Source organism: Alexandromys fortis, unplaced genomic scaffold, assembly GCF_014885135.2.
Source record: "Alexandromys fortis isolate MF-2015 unplaced genomic scaffold, M_Fortis_MF-2015_v1.1 scaffold_33, whole genome shotgun sequence".
Taxonomy (NCBI): Eukaryota; Metazoa; Chordata; class Mammalia; order Rodentia; family Cricetidae; genus Alexandromys; species Alexandromys fortis.
In genome coordinates, this window is record NW_026067917.1 from 2,467,087 (window position 1) to 2,482,235 (window position 15,149).

The 15,149-nt window shown below is 43.6% G+C and overlaps 1 protein-coding gene across 1 annotated transcript in view; it reads left to right on the plus strand.

Annotated features, from left to right (window-relative positions):
• Positions 1-505: 505 nt before the first annotated feature.
• The window catches only part of Neb (nebulin), a 190,075-nt gene continuing 175,431 nt past the window's right edge, over positions 506-15,149 (plus strand). The window contains 8 exon segments of the mRNA XM_050140000.1: positions 506-541; positions 4,273-4,314; positions 5,911-6,111; positions 7,682-7,789; positions 8,235-8,339; positions 8,956-9,060; positions 9,884-9,988; positions 13,763-13,867. Coding sequence (XP_049995957.1) covers positions 506-541; positions 4,273-4,314; positions 5,911-6,111; positions 7,682-7,789; positions 8,235-8,339; positions 8,956-9,060; positions 9,884-9,988; positions 13,763-13,867 — 807 coding nt within the window.

A 15,149-nucleotide genomic window follows, 5' to 3' on the forward strand; every position in this document is an offset into this window, starting at 1 on the left:
ACTTTTATTTTTAAAATTATGGGCGGATTTATTCTACATGTTCTAATAATATAAGATATGCTGCACACAGCATTCTAGATCGAGGCAGAATACTAAGTTAGCCCTTCCTAGAATTTGGAGTTTATGAGGCAAAATTCCAACTATTTGAAAGCCACACTAAACGCTCCTTTTGCAAAAAAAAAAAAAAAAAATTGCTAATTGCTTAAATATTTTCTTTTTAGATGTTTGGCCATTTCAGTTCCATCTCTGGGGTCCATACTGCCTCGCTTCCTTTTAAAACTTAAACTGAGTAAACTCTGTATGGGTAGCCTATCACTGAGGGAGTTAGGAGGGGGAGGCTGAGGCTCCCATTGGTAGCCTATAAAGCCCCTTAACCCACAAAAGTATATAACTGTGTGGGCTGGCTTGTTTTACAATTCTTTTATGGTGTTATAAGAAATTGCTAATATACTTTCATTTGTACGGAACACGGGCAGTTTGTAGGTGCCGCTACTACTCTGGAAAAATGGCGGACGAGGAGGAATACGAGGAAGTGATAGAGGTAAGAAGAAGGAAGGCCGCTCGGCAGCAATGTGTACGTGTACGTGACAGCCACAGCCAGCGGGCAAATGTTTAAAAAAAAAAAAAAAAAAAAACCACATCATCTATTGTAACTTCCCAAAGAGTCACTGTTAAAAGTCAAGAAAGGTGTATTTTCTGTTCCGTTTGACAGTAAGTTTGTGAGACGGAGAAGGGAAGGAAATGCCACTACTTCCCAGTTTTACTTTTTCTTAAACGCTCAAAAAAACCTTCACAAACAGTGACAGACAAACAGAAGCCAGGGTATGTGTGCGGGTCAGTTTTGCCTTTTAAAACTGATGGATTTCCCACCTCCAAGGCCGGTGATCACAGGGCATTCTTCCCAACATCTGTACCAGGAGATAGGGAATGGGCAACTTCTGCTTCAGCTAGTTGACTGGCAAAGGGGAGTCATAGATGGCACAGGAACAGCCATCTATGAACCAGGCATGTATGTGTGTGTGAATGTGTGCCCACGATCATAAATAGCATAAATACATGTGTGGACTCATGAAGGTCACGGCTACAGCTACAGCATCTTTCCCATTGACGCCATCATATTTAAGCAAACAGACAAGACTAGCTTTTGAATCCTGCCTGAGCACTAAGACCACAGCAGGTATCTTGAAAACATCCCCCCAGTTGTTTGTGGCCACCTGGCGGTTTTACAGAATTATTGCGTGTTCCACACTAGCATCTCATTGCTGTAATCACAGTTATTACTTTTCCTTATCTGCTCTTGCCCTCAGCGTTGTTTGAGGCCAGAAACCCAAAGGCTTGCAGCTATTCTGCGCAAATACATTGCTATGAAACTGAGTCTGCCTAGAAAGTTCCAGTTAACAGCCATCTCAATGGATGAAAATCGGTGTTCATTTTTTAATGACTGCCCCCAACAAAACGTGGGATAGGGATGCCAAAATTTACCCTTGCTAATCTGTCTTTATGTGGGCAAAGAAAAAATTTTGTTCTATAAATAAAATTACCTGGGACATACAAAACCAGAATGTATCTGACAGATGTAGTGTTTAACCTCCCTGGCTTGTATACTGATGGCTAGTCCTCTCATGGATAAGTACATCGCTCGTGCACATTTTAATGTAGGTTCCTAAAAGTCAGAACTAGTGTATTAAACACTACAAATTAAGTTATAATTATGATTAATTTCTTTACTACTGTGATAACAAAAGGAACCCTTTCAAGCCTCCAGCTGAACTACGCCTGGCTTTTAAGTGTTTGTGTGACCTTGGCCATTGTGCCTAGTGTCAAGGCTTGCTTGAGGCAACCAGTCTCACAAAGGGAAGGGGTTGTTTCTGGCCTTCCATCCTCACCATTCTGTCCCCGTTAGAACTGCTGGTCTGACCAGCAGGTGCCTTTCGGGGAATGTTGAACCATTTGTCTCTTTGGTTCCAGAAAAGATCACAAGAATGGGGTGGTGGCAGATTCAAGAGAAGTGTCTCTGAAACAACAGCCAGCCTCAAATATGTATCTCTTAGGGGTCTTGGATACCTGAAATAACATTTTGCTGGGTTCTGTCTATACAGACTGAAACGTAGGAGAAAGGAGTCCAATTAGCATAACTCTTAGAAATAAGATTTAACGTTCAAGTTAATGCTAAGTCACTGAACAATGTTGCTTTTTTTTTTTTTGTTTTTGTTTTTTGTTTTTCGAGACAGGGTTTCTCTGTGGCTCTCGAGCCTGTCCTGGAACTAGCTCTGAAGACCAGGCTGGTCTCAAACTCACAGAGATCCGCCTGCCTCTGCCTCCCGAGTGCTGGGATTAAAGGCGTGCGCCACCATCGCCCGGCATTTTTTTTTTTGTGAGCTTCTTTCCAAGATTGATTTCCCAATGGTGAGATCCGCTAAAGGCGAAACCGCGCTGCTCACAAAAGCTGCTTCTGCTGGGATGCTAGGAAAATCTAAAATTGATGGGAGTCATTTATTTTAGTTTAAGATTTCTTTGTAGGCTACTCAAGGTCTGTGTGACCAGGGGAATGGCTCCATTTGCCCTCAGTGCCAAACAATATCTCTTAAAGTGTCTAAATGGCCTTTGTCCTGTGGTGAAGTCACAGGGGTGAAAGAGCTCTCCTCTGTCCTGAAAGAGCAGGCGCTGCTTATTGCTATACATAAAGATATGTACACGCAAAAATTACATTTTCAATGGAATTAAGTACAAGCTTAGACATTAGGTGAGCTTTATATAGCTATAACCTTGGTGACTAGGTAGATGGCCTGTGGCAATGAGAGCCTGCTGAGCTAAGGACAAAAGGAAGTAGGGCACTGAGGAAAAATTTGCATCCGTGTACCCATCCCTACCCACAATGCCTTCAGTGTGAGCGGAAAAGAAAAGCATAAAGTTCCATGCTTTTTCTCGACTTGAGAAAACCTGAGCCAGCTGCTTCCATTTTATCCCGCTCTTGTGTGCGCTGACCTGCAGAAGCTGTTCCCGCTGTTTGCCCAGCAGAGCTGGGTGAGCCTGGGGCCGGATTCCACTCTATCCTTAGGCACCAGAGACAAAATGTCAGCCAGTTCCTCTCTGTATCTATTTATTGCTCGTGATGTCAGAGAACGAAACTAGAGTGGGTTTCAGAACCAGGCTGCAGGCCCAAGTAGCAAACTCACAGCCCCGTATTCTCTGAGGAGTCTCTATTCTCCCCTTCCTTCCCACAACCTTTGCCAATGGTCACCTTAGCGCCCCTCCTTCCTTCCCACAGAAAGGCCACCCCAGCTTGGCTAGTGAAATCATCTGTTGTTCAAGTGGGCGCAGGAAGACAGTGGTGAACAGGATGCAGGCTGTACTTTATTGAAAAGGGGTGGCCATCACTCCACAGGACTCTAGTAGTCCGGGGAAGATGGGAATAACGGAGAAGCGACTATTAATACAATTTGCTCCCGGGAGGCTCCTGTTTTGTTTTTATAATTAGTGGACCGTGAGTCCTAGCACAGTTTCTCTTTGCACAGACAGCATCCACAGGATGATATTACTGTGCCCTTTCCTAAGTAGATTCTCTCAAATATTGTGGCTGTTAGTTTTTGTCTACAAAGTAGAGCCACCCCGGGAAGAGGGAACCACAGTTGAGGAATTGCCCTGTCAGATTGTTTGGTAGGCAAGTCTGCAGGACATTACTTTGATTAATAATTGATATGGAAGGGCCTAGTCTACTGTGGGCAGAGCCAGCCCTGGGCAGGTAGTCCTGAGCTGTAGTAGAAAGCGGTCTGAGAGATACCCGAGAGCACACCAAAGTAGCCTTCCTCCATGGTGCATGCCTCTGCTCCTGTTTGACTTCCTGCCCTGATTTCCCTTGAGGGTGGACTGTCATGGGCTGTGTAAGCCAAATCCATCCTTTCCTCCCTGAGCTGCTTTAATTGTGGTGGTGATTAGGGCAACGGAAAGCGAACTAGGACAGAAAGTATAAGGGGCAGCTGTTTCTTGCTCCTGGGAAAATAGCTTCCAGTGCTTGCAGGCGCCTCAGACCCCTCTCCTTGCTGGACACTTTGTATCTTTTTCTTAGACCTGACTCATTCACCTTAGGTTTCCTCCGCCTTCCTAAGTGACAGTGGGCCCCAGAATATAGACAGACCCTCACCCCCTTCCTTCCTGCCGATCTTTCATGCCACCTCAGCCTGGGGAATCTAGGGTCAGCAGAGGCAGGGGAGGGCTGACTGTGGGCTGCTCTGCTTGTCACATTGATCCTCCTACCCTGTGCTCTGTCTACAGTACTACACGGAGGAGACAGTTTACGAGGAGGTGCCGGGTGAGGTAAGACTTGGCCCACGTGCGCATGGACTCTGCTTCTCTTTAGAAAAGAGCCTCTTTTTCCCCTCCTACTCTGGGAGCCAGAAAGATGGAGAAAGGGAAACTCACTTAGGAAGCTCACTTGCCTGCCTGTGCCTAGAAGCTGGTGGTAAAAGAGCAGACCATGCATTTGGCAGGCTAACTCACAGTCTTTATGCTCTGCTTTATGCAAGAGGGCAAGGAATGGTTTGCTGCTGCTCACGCAGCAATTTTGTATAGATAGTGCGAATGAAGGGCACATCAGTGGCTGCCTCCCTCCTTGACTGCCACAGGAGGATGCCTTGGACTTCTGATTGGCACAGTCTAGCAGTTGAATTGCATGGAGTTGTAGCTTGTAGGGTAAGGTCACTGCCACTTTGGGTGCTGCTCCCGAGGCATTGTCCCCCATAACAGTGACATGCCACTTTAGGAATCTCAAGAGAAGGCAGTTTTGTAACAATTCCAATTTGGGAATCCCCCAGCCACATGCTTTATTATCAGTGAAGAGCTGTTTCTCATTGAGTCTGACAAATATTGGTAAAAGTGGCAAACTCTGCAGCTTGCTCAAGGAGCCTGGGACTGGATAAAAACTAGCATTGGTGGTTTGATTGGTTTCTCACAGTGAGTCACACTTTTGAAATAAGAGGCGGAGTGCCGTCAGTTACAGTGGGACTTGTCAAGTTTACAGTTGCCTTAGCCGGTTTCTCTTCCCCACACTGATGCTAGAATTCTGCCGTGGGGACCGGGGATCTTTGCCTTGAAAGACATGATCTTACACAGGGCATGGGAACCTCTGCTGCTTGTCCTCTTTCCTTGTATACCTGCCATATTTCTATCCTTGGAGTACAAACATTGAATCATAGTTTTTCCATAATAGCCTGCTGTAAGAATTAATGGTTTCCTACCTATTGCACAGACAAGACTGTGGAGCAGACAATTGTCCAATATGTTGTCACCATTGGTCCGCCAGTGTGAAGGGAAATCTAATTCACAGTAGTGAGCTAATCCAAAAGACTAATACTTACAATACTGATATGATTAATTTTTTTGTCTCAAAACTATACAGAATGACTAATGCTATAGAAAATGCAACTACTCTTATTTACTTAAAAGAATATCAAGAATTCAAGCATTATTTTTAATATTTCATTACTCAGTCACATTTGCTTTTTCTTGATCTAGACAACTTGAAAAGATTCCTATTTTGTTTTATTTTAACGGTGCTGGTGGTGGAACATAGGGCCTTGTACATGCTAAGCAAGTGGGTCTACTGTAGAGGTACAGCCAAACTCACTTAAGAAGACATGATTAAGATGATTTTATTTGTAATTTTTATGCAGTCCTGAGGTATTTGACTAGCTCTCTGGAAATACAGTTTACAGATGATGTCACAATCTATCCAGGCTGACGTGTGTTAAATGTCTTCGAATGGATGTATGGACATTGTGTGCAGCTTCATGCTTTGGCTGGCTTTGTGACTGGAAAAACAACACCAAGGAAGGTCGATGTGATTGACATTGGAGCAGTATACACCAAGGTCATGGTATTGGTGTTTACTTCATATCCGTGTTTCATTTTCAGACAATCACAGAAGTCTATGAAACTACGACAACCAGGACATCTGACTATGGTCAGTCGGAGCCTTCCACCCCAGCGCTGGTGCAGCCGCAACCAGCAAAACCGATGGAGCGGAAGAAGGTCATCCGAAAGAAGGTGGACTCTTCCAAGTTCATGACCCCCTACATTGAACACAGTCAGAAAATGCAGGATCTTTTCAGCTCCGTAAGTATTGAGCGCCACCTCCTATGCTGGTTATGTGATGGGGAAGTTACTGATTTTAACCAGCTCTGAGATGCTGGCTGATTTTGTTTTTCGGCCCTGTAGGAAACACAACTAGTTTGTCAAAGTGTGTCTTTTGTGTGTGACTTGTGGAATTCATTCACCCATGCCATAGCAGCATTGAGACAAATCCTCATTACTGGAAGATATACGGGAGCCTGATTGATTATACAATACTTGCTGCATAGCCCATCCAGAGCAATGAAACCACAAACATAAATATTTTACTTATTTATTTATTGAAAGTCTGTTCATAGATGCTAAGTCATATAGTTAGACTGTGCCTGAGGGGAACGGTCTCTTATAGCTGCCAGCTGTACAAAAGATTTCCTACGTGGTGATGGGTGAAAAACTTGTAATTCAGAAGACCGAGCTCAGACTAAACTCATCTGAAACCGGGCAACAGTGTTTGATTGAGGGTAGCCCAGGGCCACTGTACCGTGGAATCTCCTTTAATATTTTTACCTACTCTAGTACTCACGGCACTTTTGTTTAGTGATCCAAGGCCTTGGGCCTGTGCAAGAGGAGTTTTTAAAGCTGCCCAGGTGTTCCCACAGGCACCCCAGCCAGAGAATGACTGAAGAGTCAGTGTTCTCTGTCCCTTACGGTCCACGACAATGGGACTTAACGGCGACTGCCAGAGAGACGCATCTGTTTCGGTGGATCTGAGTCGTCAGTTTCCATGGAGACTGTGGAGTAAATTTCTCATTCGAATCCTCGAATGATCTCACATGTAGGATTCTAAACAAGACTTTCTTGCCTCCTGGCTATAGCGTTCAGTAAAGGCAGAATTACCTCATTAATTTATGGCCATTTAATCTCATTAATTCAGACATTATGAACCTAGAATTTATGATATTCTGAGTGGACTGTTGGCAAGCCCCCCCTCCCCCAGTTTGCCAGTGGTTAGTGTCTGAATCAGCAGTGTAATTCCAATTGTTGATTACTCACGAATACTCTTTCAGGCCCTGATAATTACAAAAGATGCAGATTATTACCAAAGCAAGGATCCGTGGTATAGCTGGCAGAGGTGATAAATTTGCATTCCATCGTGAAATATTCGAGTTCAGGCTTCCCAGTAATTCAGCTGGCATCGCAGCTGGGTAACCACTGCAGCGCAGCTGCACGCAGCTTCTGAGCTGAGTAGTTTTGCATTGTATTAGCAATTAAATCTTTTCAGAATTAACTCATTTTCTAGAATAATTGATAGCCAGGCTTTTGTTTATGTGTGCAACCAAAAAAAAAAAAAACACAAGAGAATTATTTTAGGGCATATCCAAGACAATTGTCTGTAACAAGTCTTCAGGCTCCTGGCATGTTTAGGGGGGGTCAATTAACAGATCTATTTTAGGTTTTGCTGAAAGGATGTGGAGTAGAATGAAAGATGGCACAACTGATAATTGTGAGGATTTGGAGGATTTAAGGAAAAATCAGATGGGGAAATGTGTGTGCTGCCTGAACTCTCTGCTGTTGTCTGGTCACGTTCCAGACTAATATCTGTTATCCTTTTCAGAATAAATACAAAGAGAACTATGAGAAAGCAAAGGGACAGCCATATGCTATCACAAGCGATACTCCAGAACTTCGCAGAATCAAGAAAGTACAGGATCAACTCAGTGAGGTAGGCCGCATCCCTAACGTAGAAGAGGGGGAGGTATTGTGGAAGTATGCCTAGCTCTGGAGTCCTGTGGCACTAAGCATCATGGGAATGAGGAGTCAGATTACTCTGAGCAAGTCCAGACTTCTAGAGACGGTGTTAATCATGAACCGTATTTGATGCAAATGAACCCAGAGAGACTTCGAAAAGATCGGCTTAACAATCAAATAGGGGACTATTTTTTTGTGTTCCGACTCATGGAGGTCCTCCACATATAGAGTACAGCAAGGCGGAGAAGCCTCAGGCTGAAAATTCAGCCAGCAGCGCAGACAAGTAGTCCACACAGGTGCCCTGTGGATCCTCCTAGCTAAAGTGCCTTGAGATGCGGAAATACAGCCATTGGGTTACAACAGGCTTAGATACTGTGTCCACGAATGTCAGGAACTTCATAAGTGTATCATTTCTGCAGGTTAAGTATCGAATGGATGGAGATGTTGCAAAAACTATCTGTCACGTGGATGAAAAAGCAAAAGACATTGAACATGCAAAGAAAGTGTCGCAGCAAGTCAGCAAGGTGAGGCCACGTTGTGGGCGGCGCTGGGGTGTTCAACAGCTCGCGCAGCCCGCTTTATTGTGTCTTAGAGGTGGATTGACGGCCATACTGTCACTCATAGAGGACTGAAACGGCTTATAGATGGCTGGAGTGGAGTGAATATCTCTTAATCTGCCTGAAGAGACATTTGCTACCCGAATAGCGGTGGTGGTGGGGTGCGGGGGACGGAACTACAAAGTTGTGCAGTCCTGATGTCTTATTTTTTAAGGAATTTAGAATATGAAATTTTTATGAAAAAAATTCCAAATTTCACATGTGGGCAGCTAATTAATAGAAGTCATGTAAGACAAAAGAAAATTTAATTCATTGACTGATTGCAACCTTTGAAAGAAATCAATTGAAAATCAGAATCCTAAAGTATTTTTTTAAATTTAAGTTTCTTGGGTTTTTTGTCTTGTTGTTTTTGTTGGTTGGTTGGTTTGTTGCGAAAGCTTCCTAATGCTGACAAGGTGTCCTGGCATGTTGGCGTGGTCAGCATTTTCCTGGTAGCCTTCAGCAGCTTTTGTGTGAGGCCACGCCTTGACTGTTTCACCTGGGGTGACAGGTCAAGCCAAGGTCCATCTGTTTTTCTCTCCAGGTTTTATACAAGCAGAACTGGGAAGACACCAAGGATAAGTACCTGCTTCCCCCTGATGCCCCTGAACTTGTCCAAGCCATTAAGAACACAGCCATGTTCAGTAAGGTGAGGTCTAGCTCTTTCCAATGTCCAACCGCACACTTCGAGCCGCACTGCTGAACTCTTGACAACTTGGGACAGTTTCTCGGTGTTTGGGGGAATAGCCTTGGGGCTTGTACAGGGCTAGAACTTGGCAGGGAGGACCCTCGGGTTCTGTTGAGGGGGACTCTTGGGCAGACTGGCTGAAAGTACCTGGAGAATTGGAGCAACCCCGTGGGTGGGAGCTAACATGGAGAGAATTAAGACACCAGAGAACTGATGAGGAAATTGATAAAGCATCATTTAAAAAAAAAAAAGTCAGGGCTGGAGAGGTGGCTCAGAGGTTAAGAGCACTTGACTGCTCTTCCAGAGGTCCTGAGTTCAATTCCCAGCAACCACATGGTGGCTCACAGCCATCTATAATGAGATCTGGTGCCCTCTTCTGGCATGTAAACATACATGGAAGGAATGTTGTATATATAATAAATAAATAAATCTTTAACAAAAAAAAGTCAGTCATGCTTTGGATGCCCCCGGCTGTCACTCTAATTAGAAGTTTGTTTTATGACAGAAGTTGGGGAAATATTTTCTGTTCCTTAGGTAGAAGACAGGTAAAGTCACAGACAGAAGACAATGTCTAAAACTAAGATTTTTTTTTCAGAAGTAAAACAAGCTACTAACAAAAATAGCATAAATTGGATGGAAAGGGGGAAGCTGTTTAGGAATGTCATTGACGGTGGTTCGCACCTTGTCCTCGGTGCCTTATATCACCATAAAAGCTTAGAATTATGTATTTTCTGTGAGTATAGTTTGTTTTTTCACTTTTTTTTTTTACCCTTTTCTGATTTAGAAACTGTACACTGAAGACTGGGAAGCAGACAAAGGGTTGTTTTATCCCTATAATGACAGTCCGGAACTGAGGCGGGTCGCCCAGGCCCAGAAGGCGCTCAGTGACGTAAGTGATACACACTTGGTACCATCTGAATGTTAGAGTCGGGGAAAGCCAGGGCCAGGTCCATAGGTCCTTGAAAAAAGATCCAGTATCCAGTATTATTACAGAGGACTTCATTCAGAACCAAAACTTATTATATATGTGTTTATATTAGCACATTATATTAGACATAATTTAGCCCGATTCCTTTATGTGAGAAACCTACATTCCCATCGGTAGTGGCAGAATCTGGACTTAAATCCCAGGACTAACGTTCTTCCCACCAAACCATGTGTCATTTTCCCTCTTGGCTCTGCTAAAGTTGTGTTGTGCCACTAGAGTGGCATTTTTTACAAAAAAATAAAAAATAAAAAAATAAAAGCACAACAGCCATTGGGATCACATCCCTCCCTTTGCAAATTTACTAAGCAAATGCTGTCCTGTGGTGTTATTTAGCTCTGTCCCACCATCCGAGTCAAGTCTGAACGGGATGTTTCTCTCCTCCCCTTGGGGACTCTGGAAACCTGAGAGAGCCTCTTGGTGGTCCCTTGAGAAGAGGCTAAGTCATAAATATTTATTGGAAGTTGGCTGTGTATGAATATCTAGCAGGCTATGAAAGTTTCATCTTTTCCCTTGAAAGTCCATTATCATGCCGGCAGGATGAAAGAAAGCATCATATGTCAAACAAAGATAGAAAGGGACCAGAATGACCTAGTCATTGCTGTGAGGAAGCACACATATAAGAAATGACAGAGAGCTGGGTAATGACGAAAAAAGCGCATTTTGGGTACACAACCTCTCTGATCAAGAGGAAAAAGTGACATGAGTCTGGGGTGCTAATGAACAAGGACAGTGGGGGCCTCAATGGCAGGGTGCTTATTAAATAGCCAGGGCAGGACCTTAAGAACCAGCATGACATAAGAGTTTGGGCAACAAGTCAGCACAAGATGCAAATGAGGAAAACAGTGGGACAAAGGTAGAATCTGGAGAAACTCAGGACGATGGATTGGATCCAGGAAACGTTAGAAATTGTGAGTACTCGCAGTGTCTGACTTAGCAGTGGAGAAAGGAGCAAAGGAAAAGAAAGGAGTTTCCATGATAGTAACAGTAAGTGTTGGCGACACTGGATACTGGAGACAAAGGAGAGAATGGAGGGATGGGGTTTATTACCACACACAGGTGGTCTGGGGGCTCAAACAGCTAGGTATTGTGGAGAAAGAAACGGGCTTGAAATAATAGGGAAAGCATTTGGACCAGAACATTCCATGGATAAAGTAAAGATTGAGGGTGTGAGATCCTCATGGTGGCGAGATCAGGATAAGCACTTATTGTTTAAAAGTCATCAGAATAATTGTGATAGCTGAAGACAAGAAATGACAGAAGTGTGGAAGAGAATATGGTCAAGGTCAGAGTCCTGGATGACATTCAGGACACCTGGAAGAAGCCAGCACAAGATGAGGGCACAGAGAAGCTGAAGGGGAGTCTGGAAATGCCATGTCATATAGGCCTAGGGAGAGGTGTCCAAGAAGATGCTCTCTGAACACCTTCCTTTACCCGTGAAATAAAGATTAAGAATTGTCTTTAAGACAGTTGTCTTTAAGTCAATTAAGAATTGCCTTTAAGACATTGTAGAAATACACACAGGATACACACAGGAAAAAACTCACAACAATGAAGTAAAATCTCCACTCTTAACTCCGCAATGCTTGGCAGTTGGGACATAGCTTTTATTTTTGTTGCTGACCAAGTATGCACCAAGTATCACATTACTAGTGCGGCTATTAATACTATTGTTAGCAACATGAGTTTTACAGTCCCTAGCTCAGACACCAGAGCAAGCTGTTGTCCATGGAGCATATCACTGTGTGGGCACATAGCCTTCAAGCCAGGGGCTTAGGTTACAGTCACTCATTTTCTCTGTACCTTATTCCTGCGTCTCTCTCACTACGATTTACTATGTTTTCCTGTTATCTAAATACAGAGAAAACAGTTTTTTTTTAGACAAAAAATTAATTTCTTTAATCTTTAAATGCCTCCAAGTGTGTAGTGAAGTTGACAAGCATTTTTTTCTCTATTTGACAGAGAAAACAGTTTTAAAGACTAAGAATATCTTTAGACTGATCGGGAGTGCAGAATTCTAAGTAGACAGAACTCTGAGCATGGGTCCTGAAATATGAGAACTTGGTGATATGATTTCTCAGACAGTTTTTGACAGGCTGTCATTCTTACTAAGTGTTTCTTCTATTTGAATACAGCTTTCTCCCTAAGGACTTTCCCTAAGTCATGGAAAATTCCACCTGCCCTTTGGCTAAAATAAGGCTTTCATGAACTTAAATTAAACATGGGAATTCATATATATTGTGTGATTTTAAAAAAAAACTTTTATATCCCAGTTAATTTGATTTTTCGTGAAAGCTTTTGTTACAGATACTAGGTCAATGTTATTAAAAGACATACTTAGGCCTAGTTAAGTATAACATGATTGTGGTCTTGAAGAATTCCTTTTTATTATAAATAAAAATGCCGTCATGTTGAATGAGAGATATTTTGTGACAGATGAGTTGGGACTTCTGCTGGAGTCAGTGACTGACCCCTCCCTCTAGTTAGAAGATTCAGGAAGACCGGGAGAAAGGAGAGAAGGGATGAAGCGGTCCATGATTCATGCATACCAGACTTTTAAGATGATAGAAGCTTTTATGGGCTGGGAAGGAAGGAGGTATAAAGGGGGAAGAGGTTGAAGCTGTGACGCATAGTAGCGACAATGGATGGAGCTTGGTACAAAAGGCAAGTGAGGGAACGGCAGAGAGTGCAGGAGCCATGCCCTGTGAGAGCTGCTTGTCCTCGGGGTCAGAACCACAGGGACAGAGATAAGCTTGAACTGTAAAGCCTTCTCCTTTCTCTACAAAAGAGAAAATCAGAGTAGCATAGAGTTTACGGAGGACCTACGGAAGGGCTGGAGTTGAGACCTGCTTCCAGGAATCTGGACACGTCATGAGATATTCAAATTTCACTGAAGACAGAGTGGTGATTGTACATCATAAAGTCATAGAATGTTAGACACACAGCCCTAAGCAAGTCACAGTTCACCGAGAAGAAAACTGGGCAGATGACCTATAGGGTTCAAGCTAGGTGTTGTGGCTTGAAGATTTACTCCCATAAACTTTGCTCATATGTCCTTCTTAACCCCACTGACAATGTTAGCACTGTCCCATCAATAATTGTGTGTAATTTTCCTCTGTACCAGTCAGCATCCTGGGCAAAAGAAATAATATGTGTGTGTGTGTGTGTGTGTGTGTGGTCCAGAAATGGAGGCTGTTAAGTTGGCATGTGGTTAAGAGTTGAGGATGCCAATGAAAAGAAAACTTGCCCTTACCAAGGATGGCACTAAGACAGATGCAAAGAAACAGGTCTAGGACCAAGAATCCTTGAGAGGAGAGAAGACCCACAGAAAAAGAAGTGAATGGCAGTCCTGAGAGGCAGGGCATGCAAACCAGTCATGGCTAGATGGTGCACGACAATTAACAGACATTGGTCTTGTTTAAAAATGCCAACAAAGCTGGGCGGTGGTGGCGCACGCCTTTAATCCCAGCACTCGGGAGGCAGAGGCAGGCGGATCTCTGGGAGTTCGAGGCCAGCCTGGTCTATAAGAGCTAGTTCCGGGACAGGCACCAAACCCTGTCTCGAAAAATAAAAAATAAAAAATAAAAAAAAAATAAAATGCCAACAAATGCAGAGAACATGAAAAGGAGGGTTCCTTTTCAAACGCTGATGGACATCCCTGCCTTTTATTTCTAACAGATTGCCTACAAAAAAGGACTCACTGAACAGCAAACTCAGTTCACGTCCCTTCCTGATCCTCCTGATGTAGAATTTGCCAAGAAAGTAACCAACCAAGTAAGCAAGGTACGCACTTAGAGGTGATCCTGTCTCTCTTGGAAACCTACTCAGCTTTTTTCAGCCATTCGGGAGAGAAACCAATGGTGAGCTTGAAGAATGGCAAGCACTAGAGGTACTTTTGCGTGTGCCTCACCCCCAAAGTCTTTTACATCAAAAACAGGACATGCACCACCAGCATCAGTGATGTCAGTGGTCAGCCAACTCGATGACTCGGTGAGTTTAAATGTCACAGTCAGCTCTTGATAAGACAGCGTACGACTTACTGCCACTTGACATTTTAATTTCTGAGACAGAATCGTAGGTCACGGCCTAACTCTACTTCCTTCTGTGGAGGCTGTGGTTTAACTCGTGCAGCGGGGAGAGACACTGTGCCGTTTCTGCCCTCACACTCTGAGATGGGAACTCCCGAGACTGTGCGAGTGTGCTCTCGGGCACAGCTCAGTGGGCACTGGTGGGGCCAGCACTTCAGAGAGCTGAAGCCCTAGCAAGCTGCTTATTTAGCCTATATTTAGCCAAACAGAGTAGTCCAGGAGGACGCAGCTGTGGCAAGGAATGCGGAGAGACAAGTGTTCGCCTGGTATATAGGCCGGGCTAAGTCCTGTGGCAAATTGGTCCAGTAAGGATGCGTTCTCTGGGACCTGGCTGCTTTTTCCCCCCCTTCTGAAAGTTGACACTCAGTTTGGTCTTCTGCTTTTTTTTTTTTTTCTGCTTTCTGGTTTTTGCTAAACTTCAGGGTTCTTATTTTTGTTGTTTGGTTGATTTGGGTAGATGTGGGCTCTTAATAGAGGAGGAGAAAGAAAAGATATAAATGATGCAGTCTGTTCTGCGGTATTTTTAGCTACTCATCTCGCAGAATGCTTACTGTAAAACTCAGGGTAAGAATAGTAAAAGTAATGAGAATCCTAGCAACCTACTTTTCCCCCAAGGATAAGCAGAGACTAAGTAGAGGATTGTGCATAATGGACTGGCAGCTGGGTGTGTTCATAGCAGAAAAAAAAAAGATGGAACAGAAAGATAGTTTAACTCTGGGAAAAGAAGTTAAGTTTAAGCGGTCATTTAAAATTAATCTTTTTTTTATTTTTATTTAAAGAATGTCTCGGTTCAGATAGAGCTCTTTAATCTGAGCATGTGGTGTGGAGAAAGTGATTATCAAACTTTTCTGTAGTCGCCCCTCCCAACACTTTCGGCTAACAAATAAAACTCAAGTCATGTTTCTCAGTGTGGCAGACTTTACACAAACCTGACAACCGAGTACTTCAAATGTGACTCGGGGGAAAAAAAGAGACTA